General features: G+C 46.3%; 1 protein-coding gene across 9 annotated transcripts in view; it reads left to right on the forward strand.

Annotated features, from left to right (window-relative positions):
* Myh10 (myosin heavy chain 10) overlaps window positions 1–23,960 on the forward strand; it is a 132,800-nt gene that overhangs the window by 77,635 nt on the left and 31,205 nt on the right. For 5 of the 9 annotated variants that reach the window (XM_087574589.1, XM_087574593.1, XM_087574588.1 and 2 more), the window contains 12 exons: window positions 1,008–1,126; window positions 1,787–1,939; window positions 6,393–6,566; window positions 8,665–8,838; window positions 9,601–9,715; window positions 13,048–13,110; window positions 20,968–21,161; window positions 21,247–21,368; window positions 22,845–22,914; window positions 23,129–23,289; window positions 23,594–23,702; window positions 23,792–23,923. In XM_087574589.1, coding sequence (XP_087430715.1) covers window positions 1,008–1,126; window positions 1,787–1,939; window positions 6,393–6,566; window positions 8,665–8,838; window positions 9,601–9,715; window positions 13,048–13,110; window positions 20,968–21,161; window positions 21,247–21,368; window positions 22,845–22,914; window positions 23,129–23,289; window positions 23,594–23,702; window positions 23,792–23,923 — 1,586 coding nt within the window. 9 annotated transcript variants of the gene reach the window in all.

Genomic DNA, 23,960 nt, shown 5'->3' on the forward strand with positions numbered 1-23,960 from the left:
CTCTATTGCCTCCTAGGTCTCACTGGGTTATCCGTGGAGCACTATAGTCAGTGACAACACAGTAAAGTCTGCCACCCTTGAGATAGGCTTTTGGGGTAGGAAGATACTTACAGGGACCTGAGTTCCATCCCAAAACCTACATAAAAAGTCAGATGTGGGTCACATCCTTATAATCGAGCAGTATGGGCATTGGTGGTCCCTGAGGCTCCCTGTCTAGCCATCCCAGCCTCATCTATCTCAGACGTAAGGTTGATGCCACTAACAGCCCCCACGTGCTGTTAGCTTCCATGTGCATGTGCACAAATGTACACATACCAAAAAACACAGACCCCCCAAATATAGCCCTTTTTGATAACCTACTTGAGGGTCTTTAGTATTTATTTCTGTGTGACTCCTGAGAGACTGGCTCCCCTCCTATATCATGCTCACCATTTCCTGTTTTACTTTTAAGGCAGGGTTTCTCTGTGTAGCCCTGGCTGTTCTAGAACTCACTATATAGATCAGGCTGGCCTCAAACTCCCAAACATCCATTTGCCTCTGCTTCTGAGTGCAGAGACAAGGCAAGAACCACTATATCTGGGTCACGGCCAGCATTTCTTGACCAGGCTCATCTTCCTGGAGTGTTTGACCAGTAGGACCCTTTTGTGTGTCATTCGGTCGCATAGGTAGACTAGCAGAAGGGCTCCATCTCCATGTGCTTGCCTCCTGCTCACATCCTCAAGTGATTTATTTTAAGTGGAGTGATTTAAGATTTAAGGTAAGGCATGTTATGGTACAGCTTGGATCTTGAAGTGACCCAAAGGTAGACAAGGAGATCACTCTTCTAGAAGGCTAGGAGGGCAGAGGTTTCCTGTCTCACCAATGTCTTGTTGACCCAGAAGAGTAGAAAGCATTTGTCAGCTGACTTGAAGTTTTAGCACCCTTAAAGACAAGAGCTTTCCGTTGCTTTGACGCCATGATTGGATCCCAAGTAGAAATAAAGCATTTAGGAAACTTTTACACTTCAGTTGCACAGAAACTCTGCCACCTGCTTGGGATGAATGTGATGGAGTTCACTCGGGCTATCCTCACGCCCAGGATCAAAGTTGGCCGAGATTATGTACAGAAAGCCCAGACCAAAGAGCAGGTGAGTCCAGTGGCGGCACTGATTACAAAGGTGTCGAAATTAGAAACTGTGGTTGGTCAGTTACCCTGCTTGACACGTACCAGACTAAGTTAGGAAGAGCACACACAACTGTCTTGAAACTGAGTGAGTTTTGTTTTTTCTGTAGTTTATTATTTTTTTTTTGGAGGAATTTCAAATTGAATTTTGTAAGTAAATGTGAAATGTCATCTCCAGTTGTCCCCTAGCTGATAAATAAGTTGACAGACAAATCTTGTGTTTTGTACCAGCCAAACAAGACAAAAGCCACCACTTCACTGTCTTCTTCCTGGGTGGAAGAGCAGCAAGAGCAGAGGGGTCGTGCATGCCTTTAGTTGTAATGGCTTTAAGGATATGAATAGCTTTGATTAAGAAGGTTAGAAGTTGATTTTTTTTTTCAGGGGCATATTGCCAAGAAACCAGGCTGACGAGACAGATGCAGTTGTCCCAGGCCTGCTCAACGGCCAGTGGTTAGCCACATTCTCATAAGTGAACTAATGGCTCTATTGATATGTACACTGAGATGTAATTAAGCAGTGCTTGAGATCTGGGTAACATTGAACTCCATATTACAGCTACTAAGGTTTTGAAATGTCTTTGTTGAGACCACTTCTTGGATAAAAGGTTGGTGTTATCTAATTACAGGCAGATTTTGCAGTGGAAGCATTGGCAAAGGCTACCTATGAGCGGTTGTTTCGCTGGCTCGTTCACCGCATCAATAAGGCGCTGGATAGGACCAAACGCCAGGGAGCGTCTTTCATTGGTATCCTGGATATTGCTGGTTTTGAAATTTTTGAGGTATTCCTCATCTCTCTCCCTTTTGCTATTTTGTTACTGTTGTTTCTTCTAACAGATTTAAGGTTCATCCATGCAGTTCTGTGCCAGGCAGTCAGAGCAGGTACGTTTCTTGCTCTTTGTCAAGCAATAGACAGCAAATGGTTACTCAGTTCACAGATTTGTCCATAGCAGTGAAACATTGCAAAAAGATTGTTAGGTGCGTGCCTGCAGTTAGACAATCCTGAAAGACAAGAAGCTGCCAGCTCAGAAAGCTTCTCTTTCTGGGTGGACAGACTCCAGTGCTTCCGAGAGAGAGCATTTACCAAAGGTTAGATTGCTAGAAGTCAAAGTTGCTAGGAATTCATGGTTAACCAAAGGAAAAGGGGGACAGAGATGCAGAAGTTGCCATCCTGAGGAGCCCAGAGTAATGGATCAGAGCAAAGGTGGCTTGACTCAATGGGTCCAGGGAGAGTAATTTGATAGAGGCATATGACAGGGTGTCAGCCTGTATCCCGTGAAGTCATATCCAAAGACTGATGACGGGTAATACTTTGCATCATACACTTCTGTCAGTCTTTAGAGAACTAGATAAAACTTTCAGTGTCAGAAAGAAACATTTTTTATAAATACAGATCAAATACAGTCCAGACCTCTGTAATTGTGCTGTGCCTGTCTCCTCTGACAGATTATGTAGAGGCGTGAATGTTAGATCAAATGCTGCTGCTCTGCCCAGTGTTACCAGTTTTGCCACAGTCGAGCATTGAAATGCTAACTCCAGCCTCACCCAAACTGGATCACTGTGGGAAGCAGCTTTCTCCGCTCAGTTTGCACCACTACGCTAAGAAACCATAGTATGAAATGATGAATAACTACCTGGAGAAATCTTACAATGGCCTGGCACTTTTTAAAAATTGCATTAAAAAACAATCGTTACCTTTCCAACGGTGTAAATAGAAGATACAGTGAAAGGAAAAGCCCTATTTACGGCCATGACAAAAGCAGAGGAGACATGTGAAAATGGTCATGGAGAAGCCTGCGCAGGGCACCTGACTTCTGGTTTCACAACCAGAAGTGATGTGTATGAGGTCCTGCAGGGTGGAGGAGAACTGTCACATGTGGAGCACTCTTTTATTTTTATCACGGAGTTAGAGCTAGAACCATGTGCTGGTTGGCTTTATGGGCACGTATACGATTCTGAGTCAGGCTGGGTGCATTCACAAGCACAGGGCTGGAGAGATCGCTCCACAGTTACACTGGCTGCCCCTGCACAGGACCAGGACTGGATTCCCAGCAACCATGTGACAGCTCACAGCCATCTGTAATGCCAATTCTGATATCCTCCTCTGGCTACATGCAGACACATAAAATACATAAAACTATTTTTAAAAAGTAATACAGCTTTTAAGCTTTTAAATGTTAGTGAGGACTTAATTTGATAATTTAATGAGGTGAGGGTTTATAAACTCAAGTAAATTAGTAAAAAATGAAGGGATTGTGGAAGAGGAGATCACTGCCTTCCAGTTCCGTAGAGTTTAAAACTGACACAGAGTGTACAAGAACACAGCTCATACGCTGTCATCTCAGATGTTTAATTCTCTTAGAAGATACCATATTTGGCAGATTGGTCCCACTGTGGAGAGAGCAGACAGTATGCAGTGTCTACACCATGCCCTCTCCCCTGCTGCTACCCACTCTAGTCTCCTTTAAACTCTTGAGCATCCTAAAACTTCATGCTATGTCTTTTCCTATCATAGTGGTCTACTTAAAGCTAAACAACATCTTTTCTAGTGTTGATAGCTTAAATACCAACAGAGCCACGTGGAGTTGCTCATTTAACAGCCCGGACCTCTCAGGAGCAGCCGGGCGTTATGATAGACACAGCAGCTAACAAAACCAAAATCTATGTCCAAATGAAGCCAGCTTACCGTTCTGTTTGCTGTACTTTAAAGGGTATAATTGTTAGTTAATAAGAATTTACCTACATTCATTCCAGGGTTGGTCAGGTAGGATTTAATCAGAAAGGCCACATTTCCAAAGCAGCACTAGTACCAGAGAGCATCTGGGTTCTCTCACCTAGACGTTAGCCCTTATCTTCTTACCTTGGAAGCTTTTGCCATTGGCACTAGAAGGTTATATAGTGGATGTTAGAAGTTGGCTCTTGCCACTCCTGGAATTCAGTATATTTGAACTGTCTCAAATATTTGGGAACTGTTTCCTTCCTTGTAACTAAGGCATACGATCTGGTAAGCCCTAATAGTTACATCTTCAGGACACTGCTGCTTCTGCCTGAAGAGAACCTTCTGTAGGAGGCTGAAGCATCTCAAAATCAGGACTGAGGTGACACCAAGTTTACCAAACACATTATCTCTACTATTTTGTGTTGCTTACTAACAATTTTCTCTAATAAATGTTTACTTATTGAAAATTAAAAATGTTATCTTCACAGTGGCACAATATAAATACAAATAAATAAAAATGTAGTTTTGATAAAAGATTTTAAAAAACACAATTAAACTAAAAGAAAGGAATTAAGGTTACACAGACTTATGAGTGCATCAACTATTTTAGAAGGGTCACAAGAAATGAGTGACCCAGCTGACGTTAAAGAGCTGTTGGGAACGGAAATGAAGCTTACATCTCAGGGTAGCTCTTTTACATCTAGAATGAATGCCCTGCATTCCTTTAAAACCAGATCTTTCTGGGCAGTTGTGACACAGGCCTTTAATCACAGCACTTGGGAGGCTCTCTGAGCTAGCCTGGTCTACAAAGCAAGTTCCAGGACAACCAGGGCTGTACAGAGAAACACCCAGCCAGGTCTGAGTGGGAGAGCATCTTAGCATGCTTACCCCAGTTCACACCCCAGCACTGCAGTCAGAATCACTTTAAAATTGAGTTATGGGGCCGGAGAGATGGCTCAGTAGTTAACAGTGCTGCTGCTCTTCCAGAAGGCCTGGATTTAGTTCTCAGCACTCACATCAGGCAGCTTTTAGCCACCTATGCCTCCAGCTCCAGGTAAGCTGAGGCCTTTTCTGTGAGCGCCTGCACACCTACCATGCTCACACACTCATGCACATAATAAAAAATAAAATCATTAAAATACATCTGATAATTTAAATATTCATTATTTTTAAAATTTATTGCATGTAATTAAGTACAGTACATGTTATAAACCCAGAGACAAAGCAAAACCTAAATAGACAGTATGTATGTAGCTTCTCTTTGTGTGACTTAGTAATATACAGTGTTGGAAGGCAAACAGTGTCCCTTCCCATATGACCTCATTCTAAAGAGCAAACCAGCTTCATGGGCTGTGAGATCCTGAGTGGCCTTTCCAGACCATAAATCTACATAAGATGGAGAGCAATTGAGCCTCTAATTCAGAGCCACTTGTTATAATGAAAGAGGTTATTTATGGGTATGTGGTACTTGTGTGAACAGCATGGAAATAGAATATGGGTTATACTTATAGAGTAGATAAATTAAGAAAATTACATGTCTTAATTTATTACTAAGCAGAACAGTTGGGTGGGGGTGGGGCAGCATTCACAGAAAAATGAGGGCAATGGCAATAATGGATGAAGGATGCTCAAATTCACTTTGTCACAGCAGGGTAGTGTCACATTTGATATCGGCCAAGGTCGGGCATCTGCTGCAAGAAGGACCCCCATAGGAAAAGAAGCAGGAGCCTTTACTCATTAAGAGCATTATGTGTCGGGCTCAGGCTGGGCTCCCAGCAACAATTCCTAAGCTGATTCCTAGTTCCATCTTTTACATCACTGTGGACCCTGCTGCTCCATGAAGAGAATGAGACACAGGCAGGCGCAGCCTGTAGCTCCCCTGCAGCTCACAGGCCCACGCGCTCACCAGGATGCCCTGAGCCTTTTGCCCTCTCTAGGTCCTCATGTTGCTCTTCCCCTCCTTGCTTTCTATTTCATTTATTCTTTATTTCTATCCCTTAATTGTTCATTAGTAAGCACTGAGATGTTTGGTAATGTAGTGTGGCTATCTAGTCTCTCTTACTTACCTTCTCTGCCTCTCTCTGTCTCTCTGTCTCTCTCTCTCTCTGCCTCTCTGTCTCTCTCTCTCTCTCTCTCTCTCTCTCTCTCTCTCTGTTAGACGTGTGCGTGTGTGCATACGTGCGTGTGTACACTCATGCGCATACATACTCATGCAAGCACAGAAGTCGGTTCTTTTTCTGCTACATGGTTCCCAGGGATTGACCTTAGCTCATCAGGGCTGGCTGTAAGCACCTTACTCAATGAGCACTCTCACAAGCCCTCTCCTAACTTTTCACAGTGCTGTGGCAGTGGGGCAGGTGTAAGTGAGAGGCAGAGAGCCCCGCCCCCCATTAGGGGGTAGTCATCAGCTTTAGTCTCAGTAGTATCGGTGATGCCTAAGGAATAGTTTAGAATAGTTTTGGGTAACTAAATGACTAAGTGTTCCTGTCTCCCCTCCCATGACTTGAAACCTTCAGCTGAACTCCTTTGAACAACTATGCATCAACTACACCAATGAGAAGCTGCAGCAGCTGTTCAACCACACCATGTTCATCCTGGAGCAGGAGGAGTACCAGCGAGAGGGCATCGAGTGGAACTTCATCGACTTTGGTCTCGACTTGCAGCCCTGCATCGACCTGATAGAGAGACCTGTGAGTGCCTCCTCCTTGCCCGGCTTCCTCTTCTGTTGAGCAGAGCCTTTAGTTTTCTTTCTGGCACAATCTGAGGCACAGTCCAGGAAAATGATATTCTAATAACACGATCTACATAAGTAAAAGCGAGTGATCTGGCAGTCAAAGCCTTCATTAGGTCTCCTCAGGTGCAGCTTTGAATCCCTGTCCTTGTGTTTGTGCATGTGTCAGGTAATGTGCCTTGGTCCTCACAGACCACAGAGACCAGTGAGATGGTAGCACTGTGTGTACCCCTCAAAGGGGGTGTGGCACTCCACTTGGCACACCTCCTTCCTAGGTAATACAGGAACACTTCTCTGAGAATAAGATGTGTCACATAAACTTAGTTTTTAGGTAATTGAATTTGAGCTCAGCCTTTTGTAAGTATTTTTTGTTTTTGAAGTATGTTTGAGAGGGCATTCTTTTGGCAAATATACATTTAAAGACACATGATGTGGGATAGTTGACAGCTTAGCTCCGCCAAGACAGGGTAAGCTAGTCCTTCACAATAATTCCTGCCTCACTTAAGGTTTGTCAGATGGTTCTAGGCCAGAAGGCTGGAGACAGATGCTGTGAAGGGAGTGAGAGAATGTTCTAGGGCGGGATTTGTAATCCTGTGATCCTGCCTCAGAAGCATTAACTCCCTTCCACTCTAACTCCAACACAGTAGCCTGCGGCTGTGACCATGGCTCCACCATGGCTCCTCCGGAGGTAGCCAACCTTGGACAATATGGATTATCCTCTCTAACTGATCTGAAACCCGAGGGTTTTGAGAAGGAACCAAGGGGTAAGGGTCTCGCTGTAGAAGTGATCCTAGGTCCCATGCACCGTGCGCTCCAGTCAGCTCTGCTTGGGACTGTCACCATCACATTTCTTTATTCATGCTATAATCCCTACTTGCCTTTCACATAGCATCTTCACCCAGTAAATACTTGAAAAAAATTGTTTCTAAAGGTTTAAGAATGAGTCAGAGTGTGAGTTCAGTGTCATGTCACATGCTGGCACTGTAGCGGTAAACAGTGACCTGGAAGCACTACCCAGGAGCCCATTGCTCTCTAAATACTTTATTTCAGTTCCCAAGTCATCCAAGGGAATGGCATGCTGTAGGTCTTTAAATTTTTTTAATTCACAACATAAATGAACCTGTTAAGACTGGAATTTAGTTTTGTGCTATATCATACCTTGGGAGGCCATCCCCACTAATACTTCGTTTTCCTCACCCCTGCCCCACTAAAATCCTGGCAAGGCGCGGCTGATGTGCCTTCTGTCTCTAGATTTGTCAAAGCCTTTTAAAGTGATGGCTGTGTTACCCCCTTTCATAATTTATTAGTCACTTTTCTGTTGCTGCGATAGAACCATATGACTTCTAGGAAGAAGGGTTTAACTTAGGTTCAGGGATCCAGAGGGAGGAGAGGCCACTGAGGCAGGTGATTTTGGCGCCTGGCAACAGTCATGGTGGCAGGAACAATTGAGAGTGAGCCAAGAATGGCGTTGTGTGGCTTTGAAACCTCAAGTGCTGCCAACAAGGCCATGCTCCCCCAACGGCACCAGCTAGGGACGGATTATTCACAGGCCAGACTCTGCGGACATTTCTCCTTAAACAAGCACACCGTGCTGCTTCAGACACTTCACCAACAAGAAATTACACAGTCTCTTTAGTCATCAGTTAACAAAGCCCTGAACTGCAGCATGCAGCGTCTGGTCAGCTGAGCTTTATATATCTCCAGCAGCCGTTGATCATAGAAAACTAACTTTGACCCCTCCACCCCATTCCCTCCCCCAGCTCCTTTCTGGCTCCTGAATTGGATGATTTGTGGAGAGTCTGCTATAATTAGTGTACTTATAATGTGCATATTTCAAGTTTCCAGGGCTTATCCGATGTTATCCATTTCTTCCCTGTTCTTAGTAACTTATGATCTGTGTTTGAACTTTTAGCTTGTTATAGCTTGGACATACTTTCCATTGGAGAAGGTGGTTCTCTCCTAGATCTTCATGGAGCTGTTAGTTGTGGAAGTAAACTGTCAATCACCCCGGTGGTGCCACTGCTAACTTGCTGGTCCTCACTGCCTTTCATTCTCAGGCCAATCCCCCTGGTGTGCTGGCCCTCCTGGATGAAGAATGCTGGTTCCCCAAAGCCACAGACAAAACGTTTGTTGAGAAGCTGGTTCAGGAGCAAGGTTCCCACTCCAAGTTTCAGAAACCACGGCAACTGAAAGACAAAGCCGACTTCTGCATCATCCACTATGCAGGGAAGGTGAGAACCCTGAGGTTAAACTCGGTTAGAGCTCTGCATGGTGGGGCTGTGGGGATGGCTCACTGGGTAAATGCTTGCTGCCCAAGCATGAGGGGCTTGGATTTGATCCTCAGCACCCACAGAGGTCGGGCATGATAGAGACGAACAGGTCCCCAGGGTTCACTGCCCTGTCCGTTCAGCTGAAATGACAGGCTATAGGATCAGTGAGAGACCATTCAAAAACAGGGTGGAAAGTGATAAAGACACCTAAGTGGACCTGGACTCCAGGTGCGCATGTGCACACCACACACTGAAACTAAGAACTCCAGGCATGGTGGCACACACCTTTAATCTCAGTACGTGGGAGGCAGTGGCAGGCAGATCTCTGTGAGTTCTAAACCAGCCTCATCTACAGAATGAGTTCCAGACCTGCCTTGGCTATAGTGAGAACTTGCCTCAAAAAGAGGAAAAGAAACAAACTTGGCTGGACCTGTGCTAAACACTTAGGAAGATCAGACCCTGTCATCATATTAAGAAACAAAGAGAACGAGAGAGAGAGAGAGAGAGAGAGAGAGAGAGAGAGAGAGAGAGAGAGAGAGAACCACTGTTTGTGGTTTTGCCACATGTGATCTAAGGCCATGATGAACATGTTTAAATATATTTTTACAGATGTCTGCCACTGAGACAGCCCAGTGTGGGAATTGTTTAGTGAAAGTCTTTGATTAGACTTATGATGGTAATAAGTTGTGTGTTCTTTATTTTTCCCTCTTTGGTGTGGGACAGGTGGACTATAAGGCGGATGAGTGGCTGATGAAGAACATGGACCCCCTGAATGACAACGTGGCCACCCTCCTGCACCAGTCATCAGACAGATTTGTCGCCGAGCTTTGGAAGGATGGTGAGATGAGCTTGTGTTTGTATTTCAGCTTGGCCTGGATCTTCTGTAGCTAAGGTTTATTTACAGTTCTCTCACACATATGTGTTTGTATAGATCCATACATTTTTATTGCTTTAAAATCTTTCCCTAGAGCACGGCTGCCGTTATGTCAGAAGTTACCCATTTCATGAATATTTGGATTAGGAAATAAATACAAACCATCTGCCCCCTTAGTCAGACACTGTGGGACATATAGAAATGGTATACATTCAGAGCTACAGGAAGCTACAAGATCCCTCAGGCTTCCCAGTGACATTTGAGGTTATGACATAAAGGCACAGGCACAGGCAACCTGAGAAGATCCTTTTCCTGGAGCTGTACACAGGTCTAGCAAGCTAATCTTCCATCATGCACGCATGTGCACAAATACACAGTAGCCAAAGAGTGAGCTCTTTGATATCCTGCATACAGACCAGTTGCTTCTATTCTCATTAATCTTCGTAGTTCTTTCATATATACAAACCTCAAATGATTTCTGACTTCTGGTGACATTTACTACAGGGTAGACTTTACTAGGATACACAATGCTTGTGTTTCTTTGTACCTAGTAGGAGCACATCTTTTAGTGTTTAGCTCTCTGCTGTCCTTCATCCTGGTTGTGTCTCTCTTCACTGGGCCTCAGGTCATGCCCACTGGTTCAGTAACTAACTCAGTTTTCTTATTACCATCTCAAATTGTGTTAGCTTAGCCATCTTCTTAGAGGTAGAGAAAAAGAAACACAGTAAATAGAAAGGGTTTGGGCAGTTAAGGCAAAAGAAAGAGATAGGGAAAGAACAAAGAGAAAGTCTTCAGGGGAACAGTGACCACGTGAAGGGCAGTGTACTCACAAATGACCGTGTGTAGTGGGCAGGACAAGTATATGAGGGAGCTCATAGGAGTGGGGTACACCATCCACATGTGTGCCTGTGTCCTGGGAAGAGATGTGCCTAAGACTGTACAAAGAGGGGACTTTAGGAGAAGGCTGGCTCTCCTACAGGTTCATAGTGTCCCTTGCAGTGACCCAGTTAGTCAGGTGCTATCTGAATACACAGCAAAGGATCTGAGCCTCACTCAGTCCACAGGTGCAGAGTGGGGCCGTTCTGCTCTGTGATATTAAGTCTTATCACCATGGAATCTGAGAAACTGAACATGAAGCAGAGGAAAGGACTGGGCTCAGGGCATCCCAGGGCCCTGGTACTAGGAAGCTCAGCACTGGGTTGGCAGTGTGGCTGTGGGGTGTCTCTCAAAGGAGTGGCATGCAGTGCTGTCATAAATATTTGCCTATTTACTACCTGGGGTAGGTCATACTCAGTCCCTCTTCCTCCTAGCTTGAAGAATGAGTTAGCTTGGCTTGGGGCAGGGGAGGGAGTAGAGTAACCTGGTATGGAGACAGAAAGCCAGCACTCAGGAGTCCCTTCCGGCTAGATAGTAAGGCTGGGGCAGAAAGGGTCAGAGCCAAAGTGAGGCTGTGGTGATGTAGCCTGACCCAGACGGAGGAGTGCCTAGAAGACGTCACTGAGCAAAGTGCATCGACATAGTCTATTCAGTGAATACAGTAGCTGTCTCCTGGGGAGATTGGGGGAATCCCTTACAAGTGAGGGATGCAGAGACGATGGGTAAGAAAGGGCCTGTAAAGGCCCCAAGACTGACAGCTTCGTAAAAGAGGCAACTCCTTCTGTGTCTTCCTTACCCAAACCATCATTCAAAACCCTCTGGAAGCATAAAAGATCTGTTCCCTGCCCACAACAGACTTGTCATGCAGTTAGGAATATGGGAAAAGTGTGTTTGTTTTTTCTGAGCTCCCTCCTTCCATCCTTTAGTTGAGAACAATGAAAGGATCAGGTTCTAGGATAAAAACTCTGTAGGTAAAGGTGGGGATGACGGCAGGAGTGACAAGCACACCAGGGGTTACTGAGGATGAAACTTACAGCTGAGGCCATGTGTGGAGAGAGTGCCACCTAACTAACACAGATACGTTTTTTACTGGTTTACAGAAATGCTCTGAGGGAATTGTCACAGCCTTGGCACACCCTTTTAACCCTGTCTGTCCATACTTAGTTTGCCGCTCTAACCATTCAGCTGCACTACTTCTCGATGTTAGCTCTTGTCCTGCTACAGACAAGGCTTGAATCCTGTGGCCACTCTTGTCAGAGTAGAGTGAGAAGTCTTATCTACCCTGAGTTTGGTTTGACTCTTATAGCTTCTGCTCGCTAACGATGTCACTGTTGGTAGGGCGAGCATCCTGTCACCCACCAGCGCAGGTGGACATCTGGTTAAATCTGAGTAACAGGAGATCTGAGAGGTCAGTGCTATTGCAGAGCATTGTGCAGGCAGAGAGCCAGTCCCAGGCTTTCCCAGGCTTGAGGACTGGATTTCACTCACAAGGGCAGTGGTGGGCTCTCTCTGAAGTTAGGTGAGGAAGCCAAAGTCGAGAATTGTCACTTTGTAGAGATCTCTTGGACTAAGAGGAACATTTTTCATAGAAAAAAAAAGGCCCCTATTTCCTTTTCTTTCCATTGAAGTGGGTGAGTTGGCCACAATGGAGAATGTCTAATGCTTGCCTACAGATTGCCTAAGAATCCCCCTTGAACTGTAGAAACCTCGTGCTAGAATCCAGCTCATGTGAGAGTTTCACACAGTTTTCTTAAGCCCAAACCAAAAGGAGTAAGTGTATAGATGGCAGCCCTGCCCTAGAGACTTATTAAAAGCTGTTGCTCGAGGTTTTCCCACTGCATAGGATTCCTGCCCTTTCTCATGCCTTCTGTATGCAAGCAGCAACCACTGAAGACTGCATTGTCATGTATGTGAGCCTCCTATGCGTAACCCATGATCAGAGCTCCACAATTACTTTGACATTTGCTACAGCAGAACTTGAGTAGTTAACCTGATCTTTTAGAAATTTGTATTTGAAGTAAATTATGTTTCCAAAATCTGTACTGGAACTTTTGACAGTAAAGCCACTGACTTTGCATTTGTCTTAGCACTCTAATTTAACTGCTGTCTTGCCCTGATTTGCCAACTGCAAGACAGATCAATTAGTACCTCATTGCTCTTAAATTTTGTCAATATGGCATGATGCTCACACCTGGTGTTGGGAATTTGCTCTTTCGATTCAGCTTGAATGTATTATGTAAAGAACTTTATCGAAATGCACAGATTCTTGAAACAGTAATTTTTACATAGGCTCTGCCCTGGACCAGCTACCTTGGTAGCCCCATTTCAGAGTTTACTTGTGATGTCAAATGTCTTTCACACTAACTGAAGTGTTTGTGTATCTGCTCTTCTGTCCTGTTTTCACTGTTTCTCTGCCTTAGAGATTCAGAATATTCAGAGAGCTTCTTTCTATGACAGTGTTTCTGGTCTTCATGAGCCGCCAGGTGAATGTATACAGCCTGCAGGGCCTCCAAATCAGAAGGGTCTTAAGGCCACAGGAGACGATGGTGGGGTGGGGGCTGGCAGGGCGGCCTGGGAGGCGGGGTGTTTGGGGGTTTCTGGGGTTTCTGTTCGTTTTTGCTCACAGGCCTGCATGAACGTCCCATTCCATGCTCTTTTATTACTTCCCGGCAAGTGTTTGAGTGCAAACCGGTTCAGTCGCTACTGCCTCCACATCGCTTGTTACTTTATGCATAGCACTTAGAGCGCTGCATATGGAAAGGTATGCCACTCACTACCTTTCCAGTCGAGCCATTTTGATACACACTTCTGCAAGAGAACAGCTAGGATCTGCTCTGCTCAATGACGTCTCTGCTATCCCTGGGTCACCTTTTACATTTTCAACTCCTAAGGAATCCTAAGAAGGAAGTCTCTCTCTCTAAACTATATTTGGTGAACAAGAGTTTGTTGACCTCAGGATTGTCGTTCCCATCATTGTGGCTTTGGTTTTGACCTGGGATGTTGTCTGGCTGTTGCCTTTTCTTGCACTAAGCCTGCCTGTAAGGCTTGATATAAGTTCGTTTTGCGATTGAGGTATAGTGGAATGTTCTTAGAATTTATACTTTGGTATCCCCCTATTTTCAGATATATCCTCACCATAGCTAGAAGGTTCCCAAAGTCCAGTATATTGAGAAACTCACCTAGCCTTCCAGTTTTTAATGAAATTGTCAAGTAGTAATATTTGAACATAAAGTCACTTTCATCTTATAAAATGTGTGAATTTGGGACCATGAGGATGCTGAACTCTAAACCCATCTGAGAAGTTGCTGTTAGTGGGCTATGCTGTGATCGTCCACAGCAGATTCCTGCCTGCAGTCCCAGCTGACTCTGAGGAAGCCAACTGTAAGCACAGAGCGGAAGGAGAGATGGGAATGTCAGAGACAGTACAGCCCACAGTGAGCACACCCCAGAACTCTGAAAGAGGAGACCTTTAGCCTGCTCGTCTGTGACCTTGGGGAGCACTGTGGGTGCTGAGGAAGGCGAGCTAAGGCTGTGGTTTGGAGTTACACAGTCTTCTTATGCTGTGCTCTGTCAAAGTTGGCATTTTGGGAAGGGCCAAGGCAGAAGGATCACGGATTTGAGGTCAGCATGGGCTGCACAGTGAGACTTGGTTTCAAAACAACAGAAAAATTAGCGATTAGTGTACTGGACGGCTCCCAAAGCCCTCCAGAGGTCTCTAAGGAAGAGTCAAGGCCGGATGAGGGCCCTCTCCTCCCTCAGCATCTGGTTTAGGAAGCATACCAGGATTAAATAGAGGGCGCTGCTGCAGTGGGCTGCAATGCCACATGCCCAGTTTCCACAAGTGGAGACTTCCGCCAACTCTGCTTCTGTGAGTCTGGATCTTTTGAGGACACAGACCAGGCATTTGTTCGTGCTGGCAGAATCCAATACAAAGCCCCTCTCCGATGACTTCATTTTAGTAAACAAGCAGCCAGCTCATCAGATTCTCACCCTAGCACTTAAATGTCCCTGACTCTGTCTCTCCTGTGTTGTGAAGTAGTCTTGAAGTGGCAAAGGTTTCAAACTCTTTTCTCAGAGCCCACCCATCCATCCACCGGCTATGTATCTAGCCTTCGAGTTTGTGAACATTCTATATAGCAAGGTCTTTCTCTCCTCAAAGCATGTTTACGTGTCAAAGAGACTAAGGGCAAGGTGTCAGGTTTAAAGATGGAAATTTGAGGTGCTGTATTTGCGGCGCTCTCGAGAGACGGTGAAAATGTTTCTAGGGATAGATTGTGGATACCTGTGACACTGACCTGCAAGCTAATAGAGATAATGTGCTTCCAAGTATGTTTGTAGCCAGGGCTACATAGATCCTGCCTCAGCAACAAAACAAAATATAGCCATAGTATTGGGGAAATATGTTTTCAAGCTTTTAAGAAAAGAAAATGAGACTCTGGCGGTAAAGTGCTCTCTGAAAGGCACCAAAGAACATAAGGAAAGGGTGTCGGATTCCTGGCAGCAAGCATGGAGGTCCGACAGGCTTCTGCTGTAGCCTGGAGCAGTGATCTTCCTGTCCACAGTTTGGAAGTCCACATTTCTGAGGAGAAGCAGGCAGGTGGGATGCAAGCACACTGAGCCAGCAGAGAGAACGCCCCTCAGAGTTGGTGACAGCTGGTGGCAGGACTGATGAGTTAGTGCCTCTGGACCGGACCCAGACCAGGCTGGATTCTAATCATCTGCCCTGGCACCGATTTGTCCCAGGGTGTCCTTCACATAGAGCACTGTTTAGGCTTTGAGCCCCACGTGTGCCAGACTGCAGCTGACTGATCTGAAAAGGTACCAAGAGAGAAAAAATAACACAAAACGTGGGAAGTGCCAGGAACCGAGTTTTAATTGCTGGCAGAGACTTCCCCTACCACCTTCAATCCTGCATGCAGAGAAGCCATCTTGAGATAGAGTAGCACCTATTAATGTGACTGAGACTCAGACTTGTCTTAATTTATGGAAAAATATTTTAGATGTATTTAAAACATGGCGGGGAGTTTTCTGACTCCAAAAGCAGCCTTTTTCCCTGTCCCTGTCCAGTGAGGCATAAGAAAGGTCAGATAGAATGGTGCATGTGTACTATGGTCCCAGAGAGATCACAAGGCCAGCCTGAGCTATGTAGTGAGACCTCACAAACACTTTTCAAAGTTTTAGAGGAAGCGCCACTTAGAGTAGCAGTAGGATGAGAAGACCGTGCTCCCCGCTGAGTCATAGCTGCTCTAATGCCATCTGAGGTTTGGGGTTTGGGTCAGTCCCAGCTTAAATTACCATTTTGGTTGTTGTGCTTGTTGTTGTTGTTGTTGTTGTTGTTGTTGTTGTTGTTGCAACATAATCCCTAGTAGTGTTTTAGCTTGAGTTTCATCTCCAATGGAAAGTTCAAGGAGCAATATCCCCACACTGCACCTGGTCTGATTGATAGCTGACTCTTAGGTCTTGGGGTCATCAGGAGCATGGGGAGTATCCTAGCTTTCTGTTTTGCCTGTCTGTTAGTTTGTGGTTGGTTTGGTTTGTGGTTGGTTGGTTGGTTGGTCGATTGGTTGGGTCTTTTGGTTGTTGTGGCTGTGGGTTTAGGTTTTTTGAGATAGGGTGTCTCTTGGCTATCCTAGAATTCACTATGTAGACCAGGCTGACCTAGTGCTTGATATTCAGGGGGTGCAGTTGCTATGGTTGGACCACCACTGTGAGCACAAGTCCCAGCATCTACCTGACAGGAAGAGGCCAGTGAACAGTAGCCCCTGTGAGGAGAAAGCTTTCCAAAGGCTGGGAAAGGAGGGAGAGACCCGCTTGCCTGGTCAGTTCTCCACTAGTGCTGGGGTGAGAGGGAGGGCTGTCTCCTTAAGTCAGTCAGCCAACCTCTCTGCTTCCTGGAGTTGTCCTAAACGTTTCTAACTCTGCTAAAATTATTCTAACAGATTGGCCCTGACTACCAATTCCATCCTAGTTGTAAATCAGTAATTGCAGTGTACATATCATAAAGATGTGATATTTGATGTTTCTGGGAGCTCCCAGCAGGTCAGCATTCCATTGCTGAGAACGCGGCAGGAACCCTGAGGCTTGCCTTGCACCTGCTGGAGGCCCTGGTCGGGAGAATGTAGTATATGAGTTCTGCCTGCTCTGCCTGGCTATTAAGTGGACAGTCATCAGCTTTCCCCACTCTCGTGGCTTTTATTAGCCACGATGAGTTTCAAATACTTAGCTTAGTAAGCGCTAATATTTTGCCAGATTGAAAAAAACTCTTTGAAAACATCCTGTTCCTCCTTGCCTCTGAGGTTCTCATCCTTGGGAAGAGCCCGTTAAGGATCTCCTTATAAAAACTGGTGATGGCAGTTTGTGGCAGGATAGATGACAAATCCCATTTTTTTGTAATTATGACTATAAACTCATCTAATTCCTGACTGTTCGAGTTTACAGGGTAATAAATTGTAGGACTTTAAATTGTTAGCACTGTTCTAGGAAACCACATAATAGATCCAATGCCCACCCCAGCCCTAGCTGGGCTTGACGGAGCAGTAGTGCTTCCACCTACTGCGGCTTGCTGCTGCGGCTCTTGTGTCTGAGTGTTCCAACTCTGTCTGCTTCTGTTCTCATCATCTGCATAAGAAAAGCCCTTCTAAAATAGACATTTCTCGGTTTGATTTGTTTTAATGAATTTAGTGGTGTGCTCCTGGTCATTTAATGACTTTGCTGAAGCGTTTCTCTATTACCCCCCAGATAGTTTTTCTTAGTGCTGGGACCCAACTCTGAGTTTTGGGGTTTTTTTGTTTGTTTGTTTGTTTTTTTTTCTCGGAGCTGGGGACCGAACCCAGGGCCTTGCGCTTGCTAGGCAAGTGCTCTACCACTGAGCCAAATCCCCAACCCCCAACTCTGAGTTTTAAATGGTAGTTTTAAAAAGACAAAGCAACCTGAAAGTCTAAAGCATTGGTTTTTGGTCATTTTTAAAAGTAATGCAGAACTATTGAATTGGAAATGAGGCAGATGGACTGGTGTCTGTGATTGTTGGCTTTGCATGCTGGAGCGTCCAGCATGAAGAGTTAAAGAACCACCCCACCCCAGCCTCCCACAGAGCTAACAAAATTGGATCCTTGGACAGTAATCATGGCATCATCCCTCTCTTGTGGTAGTGATGATTTGTTCTTTTGGTAAACTTTGTTTTCCACCAGCATGTATTTATTAAGTAGCTTCTAGGTGCCAGCAGCAGGCGCTGGCCTGCACTGACTGGATGGTCATGAAGGCAGCAGCAGTCACCCTGGCTGGTGGTCAGAGATCACGGAGGCCACAGGGACAGCTCCCACGGCCCTGGGAATGGCTGGGGAAATGTCCTCCGGGGAATGCTAAGTCAGGGAGAGAAGATACCTAGAACATGTGGGGTGTTTCTCAGGTTTGTTGTGCACTGTGAGCATGGTGGAGACAAGGGCCTAAGTGTTCTTAGGAGGCTAAGGAATGGAGACTTACACACAATGAGTTAGTTAGCCTTGTAACCAGCAAGAGTGAACAGAAAGGATGGATAAGTCCTTGTACCTTGGAGGTTGCCACAGTCTGGCTGGCAAGAATGCAAGGTTGTGTGGGAAAGTGAGCACAGAACGCCAGTGGTGAGCATTCATTCAGGTTCACCGTGCCTCACCACAAAGCGCACCTCCTCACCTCCCTTTCAGGGTAGCAGCTGGGTTTGTTGCAGTCAGAACCTACCACCAGATCACACACTCACTGGTGGCAGGTGTCTCTGACTTTGGCTAAAGTTATGCTAATACTTGGGCATGTGTGACGGGAGAGGCTAAGTGGGATGGGCCAGAGGAAAGACCTATAGGAGGGTTTCAGAATCCCAGTCAGCAGGAAGGGCAGTGTCAGGGCAGGAATGGAAAGTTGGGTGAGCAGCTGGATACAGGAGGACTCCATGACTACCAGCTCCCACTGGAGTGAGCGGTGCTCACACTGGGACAGATGGGGTAAGCATGGATGGACCAGTGTTTTCCCTTCTGTCCATTGTCCTCCTCTTCCCTTTTCCAGAGTGGTCCCCTGGGGCAGATGGCCAGTCCCATAACTTGAACAACCTGTTGACAAGCCCCAGTTTACTTACTTTGCTCCAACCTCCCTTAGCAGCAGGCTGCAGCAGCCAGCCCGCCCTGGGCAGCTCACTCCACTTCTCTCCATCTTACCCATGACCTCATCCACCAGCCTCCCAGTTCTCAAGCTAGAACCCTAGGAGCTGCCCTCCACTTGTCCCCTTTTCATACTAATCCTACAAAGTAGGTCCTTGCGTCAGAATATGCTCTTCTTAGTCATCTCGTTTGTGATGTCACTCTTTCCGGCTGCCATCGTCCCAGGCGAGCCTTCATGCTGGCCCAGCTCGCAGCGCCTCCTTGGTACAAACCTCCTGCCCTGCACTTGCTCACCTACGGCCTCTCCGTGTCTTCATGTTTTAAATGGCAATGCCCAGAGAGAGATCTCTTACCTGCATTTCCCACTTTATGATGTAAATATATTTAAAAATATACTTTGTTCTCTCCCTAACACATGAACCGAGAATGTTAGTAACAGGCATCGTGAGAGCAGATGCAGTTATTGTAAAAGCAGACATCATAGGGACTTGGGAAGAGTCTGTGGAAGGCAGAGTACTTTTGTGACATCCAGCTGGGAGAGAGTACATGGACCTGTGCTAAGTAGGGCTAGGTAGCCAGGCATACGTAATTTAAACTCGTAAATGAAATCACTTGGCCGAGAGCTTGTTGAGAAAAGAAGAGAGCTAACGTCTGTGCGCATTTCTTGCCACACCCTAGAAGGTTTCACATAAGTGTGGGTCCCGAGAGTGCCAAGGTGGACAGGATACGTGGAAGAGAGGTCATCTTGGATCACAAGACTGAAAGAGCTGGGGGGACATTGAAAAGCTGGGAGTGGGCAGGGCCGTTAAGGCCAAAAGTGAAGAGAGTCTAGGAGGCTGCTGTGATGGCAACAGGTAAACATTCGGGTCAAGTAAAACAACCAAAGGCAGCAGCCATTACCTTAGCAACGGGTGGGTCGCTTCCTGGGCAGTGCTGGGTGGGGTGGGAAGAGGTGGGCTAGGAACCAGGTGTCTGAACACTGGGGGGACATGAAGGAAGGCAGCAAGGCGCAAACACGTCAACTGTAGAAAGAAGCAGGGCTCTGCCGATGCAGGCAGGAAGTAGATTAATACAGGGGTGATGCAGGCTCATCCTTTACAGGACAGGGCGGGTGGCTGGTGCTGGTTCCACTGCAAGTGAAAGAAACGAGTGAGTCCTCTGTGGTACCTGAGGACTGAGCTCCAGGGCACTGACTGTAGCTTTCGGGGAGCAGCTTACATGCCTGGGCCTGGGAGCCACACAGCTCTCCATCCTCCAGTTGCCATTCCAGACCTGCCCCCGGGCACTCACTCCTGGGCCAGGCGCTCTCTTCTGCAGAAACCTCTGGAAGTCAAGAGTCACCTGAGATCTTGTACATAGAGTCCCTACTCAGAGCCAGATCCCCACAGAAAAATGAGGAGGTTGTCAGGGGTGAGGAGAGTATCAGTAATAACAGGTCAACTGATATTCTAATTTCTTTAAGATATTTCAGGAAAGCACATGACATCTTATGCAGCAGATTAGTTAGTGGCTATGCCCTTTTACAGTCTGATCCTCAGGAGGCCCTGTTGTGTAGATGTGTAAAAACGCCATTTGCTTTAACCATCTAGGAATGTCTGAGGAGACACAGTCAGTGGTTTCCTAAAGCCTTTCCCATTTTGTGGTTTTGCATCACTTGCACATTGAGGAGACGGCTGAGGTTCACACATTCCTCAGAATCGGCGTGATGTAATCTTCCTGCACTGTCCTCAGGTTCGGAGGCTTTCTCGGCGAGAGTGCTGGTGCAGGGTAACGTCTGTGTACCGTGAGCCACCCTGAGTGGGCCTGTACAGTCACTTACCTTCATGAGCGTTTCTGAGCCATTTCTTCTTGTGAGACTCTTCCCAGCATCAGTTTGTGTATCAATAATGCCAGCCAGAGATCCTTCCATTTGCCGAGTAATGGCCGATCTCACACAGGCAGAACGTAGCAGACAGTGGGTCCCTGAGCCTAGTGCAGTGGAAGGCACCTACCCCAGTGTGGTAGGTGGGACTTGTAGGCACTGCAAAATCCTGCCATCTAAGTGTGTGGCTGTAGCTCCTCGGCTTGTGCAGTGTCTGAATGTGCTGATTGCCTTTCCTAGACGGCACCTCTCACCATCTGTTCACAAAGCTTATGCTGCTGAATATCACTGTCTGCCCTTCCTCCACAGTCACATTTGGGTCACAGCCGTTCTCTCCTCTCCTCCCCTCTCCCCAGTGGACCGAATTGTAGGTCTGGATCAAGTCACTGGCATGACTGAGACAGCTTTTGGCTCTGCATATAAAACCAAGAAGGGCATGTTCCGCACCGTCGGGCAGCTCTACAAAGAGTCTCTCACCAAGCTCATGGCAACCCTCCGAAACACCAACCCCAACTTCGTACGCTGCATCATTCCAAATCACGAGAAGCGGGTACGTGAGGCAGAGCGCATGCCTGTTCTGGGTTGATGGAGCCTGGGTTCCGTGATTAAACTAGAAAACTTGTCTGCTTGACTAGGCTGGAAAACTGGATCCACATCTCGTGCTGGATCAGCTCCGCTGTAACGGTGTCCTGGAAGGAATCAGGATCTGTCGCCAGGGATTCCCCAACCGGATAGTTTTCCAGGAGTTCAGACAGAGGTATCTCGAACTTTTACCTTTTTTGTCTGTGTCCTGAACATCCAGATATGAACATACCTTAGCAGGAGTAGAAATGCCCATGTGACAAGGACGCTCTCCTTTGTTCCCTGCAAAGGAGAATCCTGATTTTCTTGCTGTCCAAAGAAGCAGCTTCCGCACGCTGAAGAATGCACTCCGTCTTACAGCCTGAAGTTAGCTGTAAAATGAGCCAGACAGCAGGAAACTTCACGTTTTAAATTGTTGTTCAAGACAGGATCCCACTGTGTAACCCTCGCTGTCCTAGATCTCACTGTGTAGACCAAGGTGGCCTTAAACACACAGAGATCCTCCTGCCTCTGCCTCTTGAGTGCTGGGGTTAAAGGTAGATACACAATCACCAGGCTTGATATATTCTTAAAACACATTTCAAATAATATTTTTTAAAAAATAACAATCTAAAAATAGAGGAATAATGTATGTTAAAATACAAATAAAAAGAAATTTAAAATCCTCCAGTAAGAATTCCTGAAAATATTTTAGAATGTTTCCATCTTTCTTCAGTAAATGAATCTGTATGCATCTAAATGTGTATGTGCATGTGTGTATATGTGTGTGTGTGTGTATGTGCGTGTGTGTACACAATGACAGACTTTAACAAGAGTAGAGAAAGGAAGAGACTAGAAAATGACTAAGGTACAAACGAGATGGAGCTTCACGGTTTGCAGAGGAGGCTGATGCAGATGGGGTGGGAAGTGCTTGGGGGTTGATTCTCTAAAAGTTGTTAACCGGTTTCTCCCTTTTTCTTCTGGAAATCAGATCTCAAAGAATTTGCATTGTTCCTTCGTAAAGTAATTAGGGGCTTCCAGGTCAAAGCAGGGTCCTCCCTGCCTGAGTCACCTCTTCCCTACCCCTCACCCACCTAGTCGCAGAAGAGTCAACTCAATGGCTGCAGTTCTAGGTGTTGTCAAGAGCCAGCTGTCTGATAGTCACTTTATTGCTGGGAGAAATAGGCGTTAGTGGCACCTGGGATGCCTTGTTGTCATGGCTGACTTTCTGCTGCAGATTTCCTAACTGAGGTGTGACTGCGTACACTGAGCAGCCGCAACTCCGAGAATGAGTACACCCAGGCCTGAGCCCTGCTGAATGTCACCCTGTTGTCTTCTGGGTTTCTAAACAAGCTGGAGGGCATTGCTCTTACAGCCTTTTCTGTTATCTGGTAAATGCTGACCAGCTGACTGGCTGGAGGTACCAAGAGCCAAATGATCTCATCTTAAAGATGTGAACATTTGTGGGAAATGAAGGAAAATGCAAGCTTTCCAATACCAGTTCTGATTCTTCTGTCAGACTGCTTAGCCCAGGCTCTGATCTAAGAGACTCTCAGTAGGAACCAGACCGCAAAGGCCTGGGGCTGTCCCCTGCCCATCCCCCATCCAGATCTCTTCTCAGTTCTCAATTTGTGCATTCCTGTTTATTATGTCTACGCTTTTCTTTCTCCAGATATGAGATCCTAACTCCCAACGCTATTCCCAAAGGCTTCATGGATGGCAAACAGGCCTGTGAGCGAATGGTAAGATTTCTTCTTTCGTTGATATTTTTGGGTTTTTGAGAGAGGGTCTGTATTGTGTAGCCCTTTCTGTCCTAGAACTCCCAGAGACCTGTCTGCCTCTGATGTCCAAGTGCTGGGATTTTAAGGCATGCACCACTACATCTGGATTCTTTTTTTTTTTTTTTTTAATTCTTATTTTCCTATAACAAAAATAAACAGGCCTCTTCTCTTTTAGATCCGAGCTTTAGAACTGGACCCAAACCTGTATAGAATTGGACAGAGCAAGATATTTTTCCGAGCTGGAGTTCTGGCGCACTTAGAGGAAGAAAGAGATTTAAAAATCACTGATATAATCATCTTTTTCCAAGCTGTATGCAGAGGCTACCTAGCCAGAAAGTAAGTTGACTCCAACATCTCTACTAGGGTGGGGCATTGTGTTTGGACCGTGATTCGAGAGGCCATGAGATTGACAGGCTCTCACCTTGTGGATGGCGCATTCCCATGGGAGCAGCATCTGGATGAACAGATGCACAAACAACACACGGGCACCAGGAAAACACACAGGGCCAAGAGGTGAAACAAAAGGGTTAGAGTTGTGTTTCAGCCTCGGTCCTGGGGACGCCATGCCCAAGCGAGTTTTGCTGTAAGCCAGTCTTCCTGGGAACACCCCTGAAGGTGTGCTTTCCTCACTGTTCCTCAGGGCCTTTGCCAAGAAACAGCAGCAGCTAAGTGCCTTAAAGGTCTTGCAGCGGAACTGTGCGGCGTACCTGAAGCTGCGACACTGGCAGTGGTGGCGCGTCTTCACAAAGGTGGGCTGGGCCAAGGGCCTCCTTCTGCATGGCGCCCGGATCAGCAGGAGATGCAGCTGTAGTAGTGATGAACTTTTACCTTGTCACAGGTGAAGCCTCTCCTCCAAGTGACCCGCCAGGAGGAGGAGCTCCAGGCTAAAGATGAGGAGCTGCTGAAGGTGAAAGAGAAGCAGACAAAAGTGGAAGGGGAACTTGAGGAGATGGAACGGAAGCACCAGCAGGTGTGTGCACCCCCTCTGCATGTGCAGTGACTGGACT

Source organism: Rattus norvegicus, chromosome 10, assembly GCF_021556685.1.
Source record: "Rattus norvegicus strain SHRSP/BbbUtx chromosome 10, alternate assembly SHRSP_T2T, whole genome shotgun sequence".
Classification (NCBI taxonomy): Eukaryota; Metazoa; Chordata; class Mammalia; order Rodentia; family Muridae; genus Rattus; species Rattus norvegicus.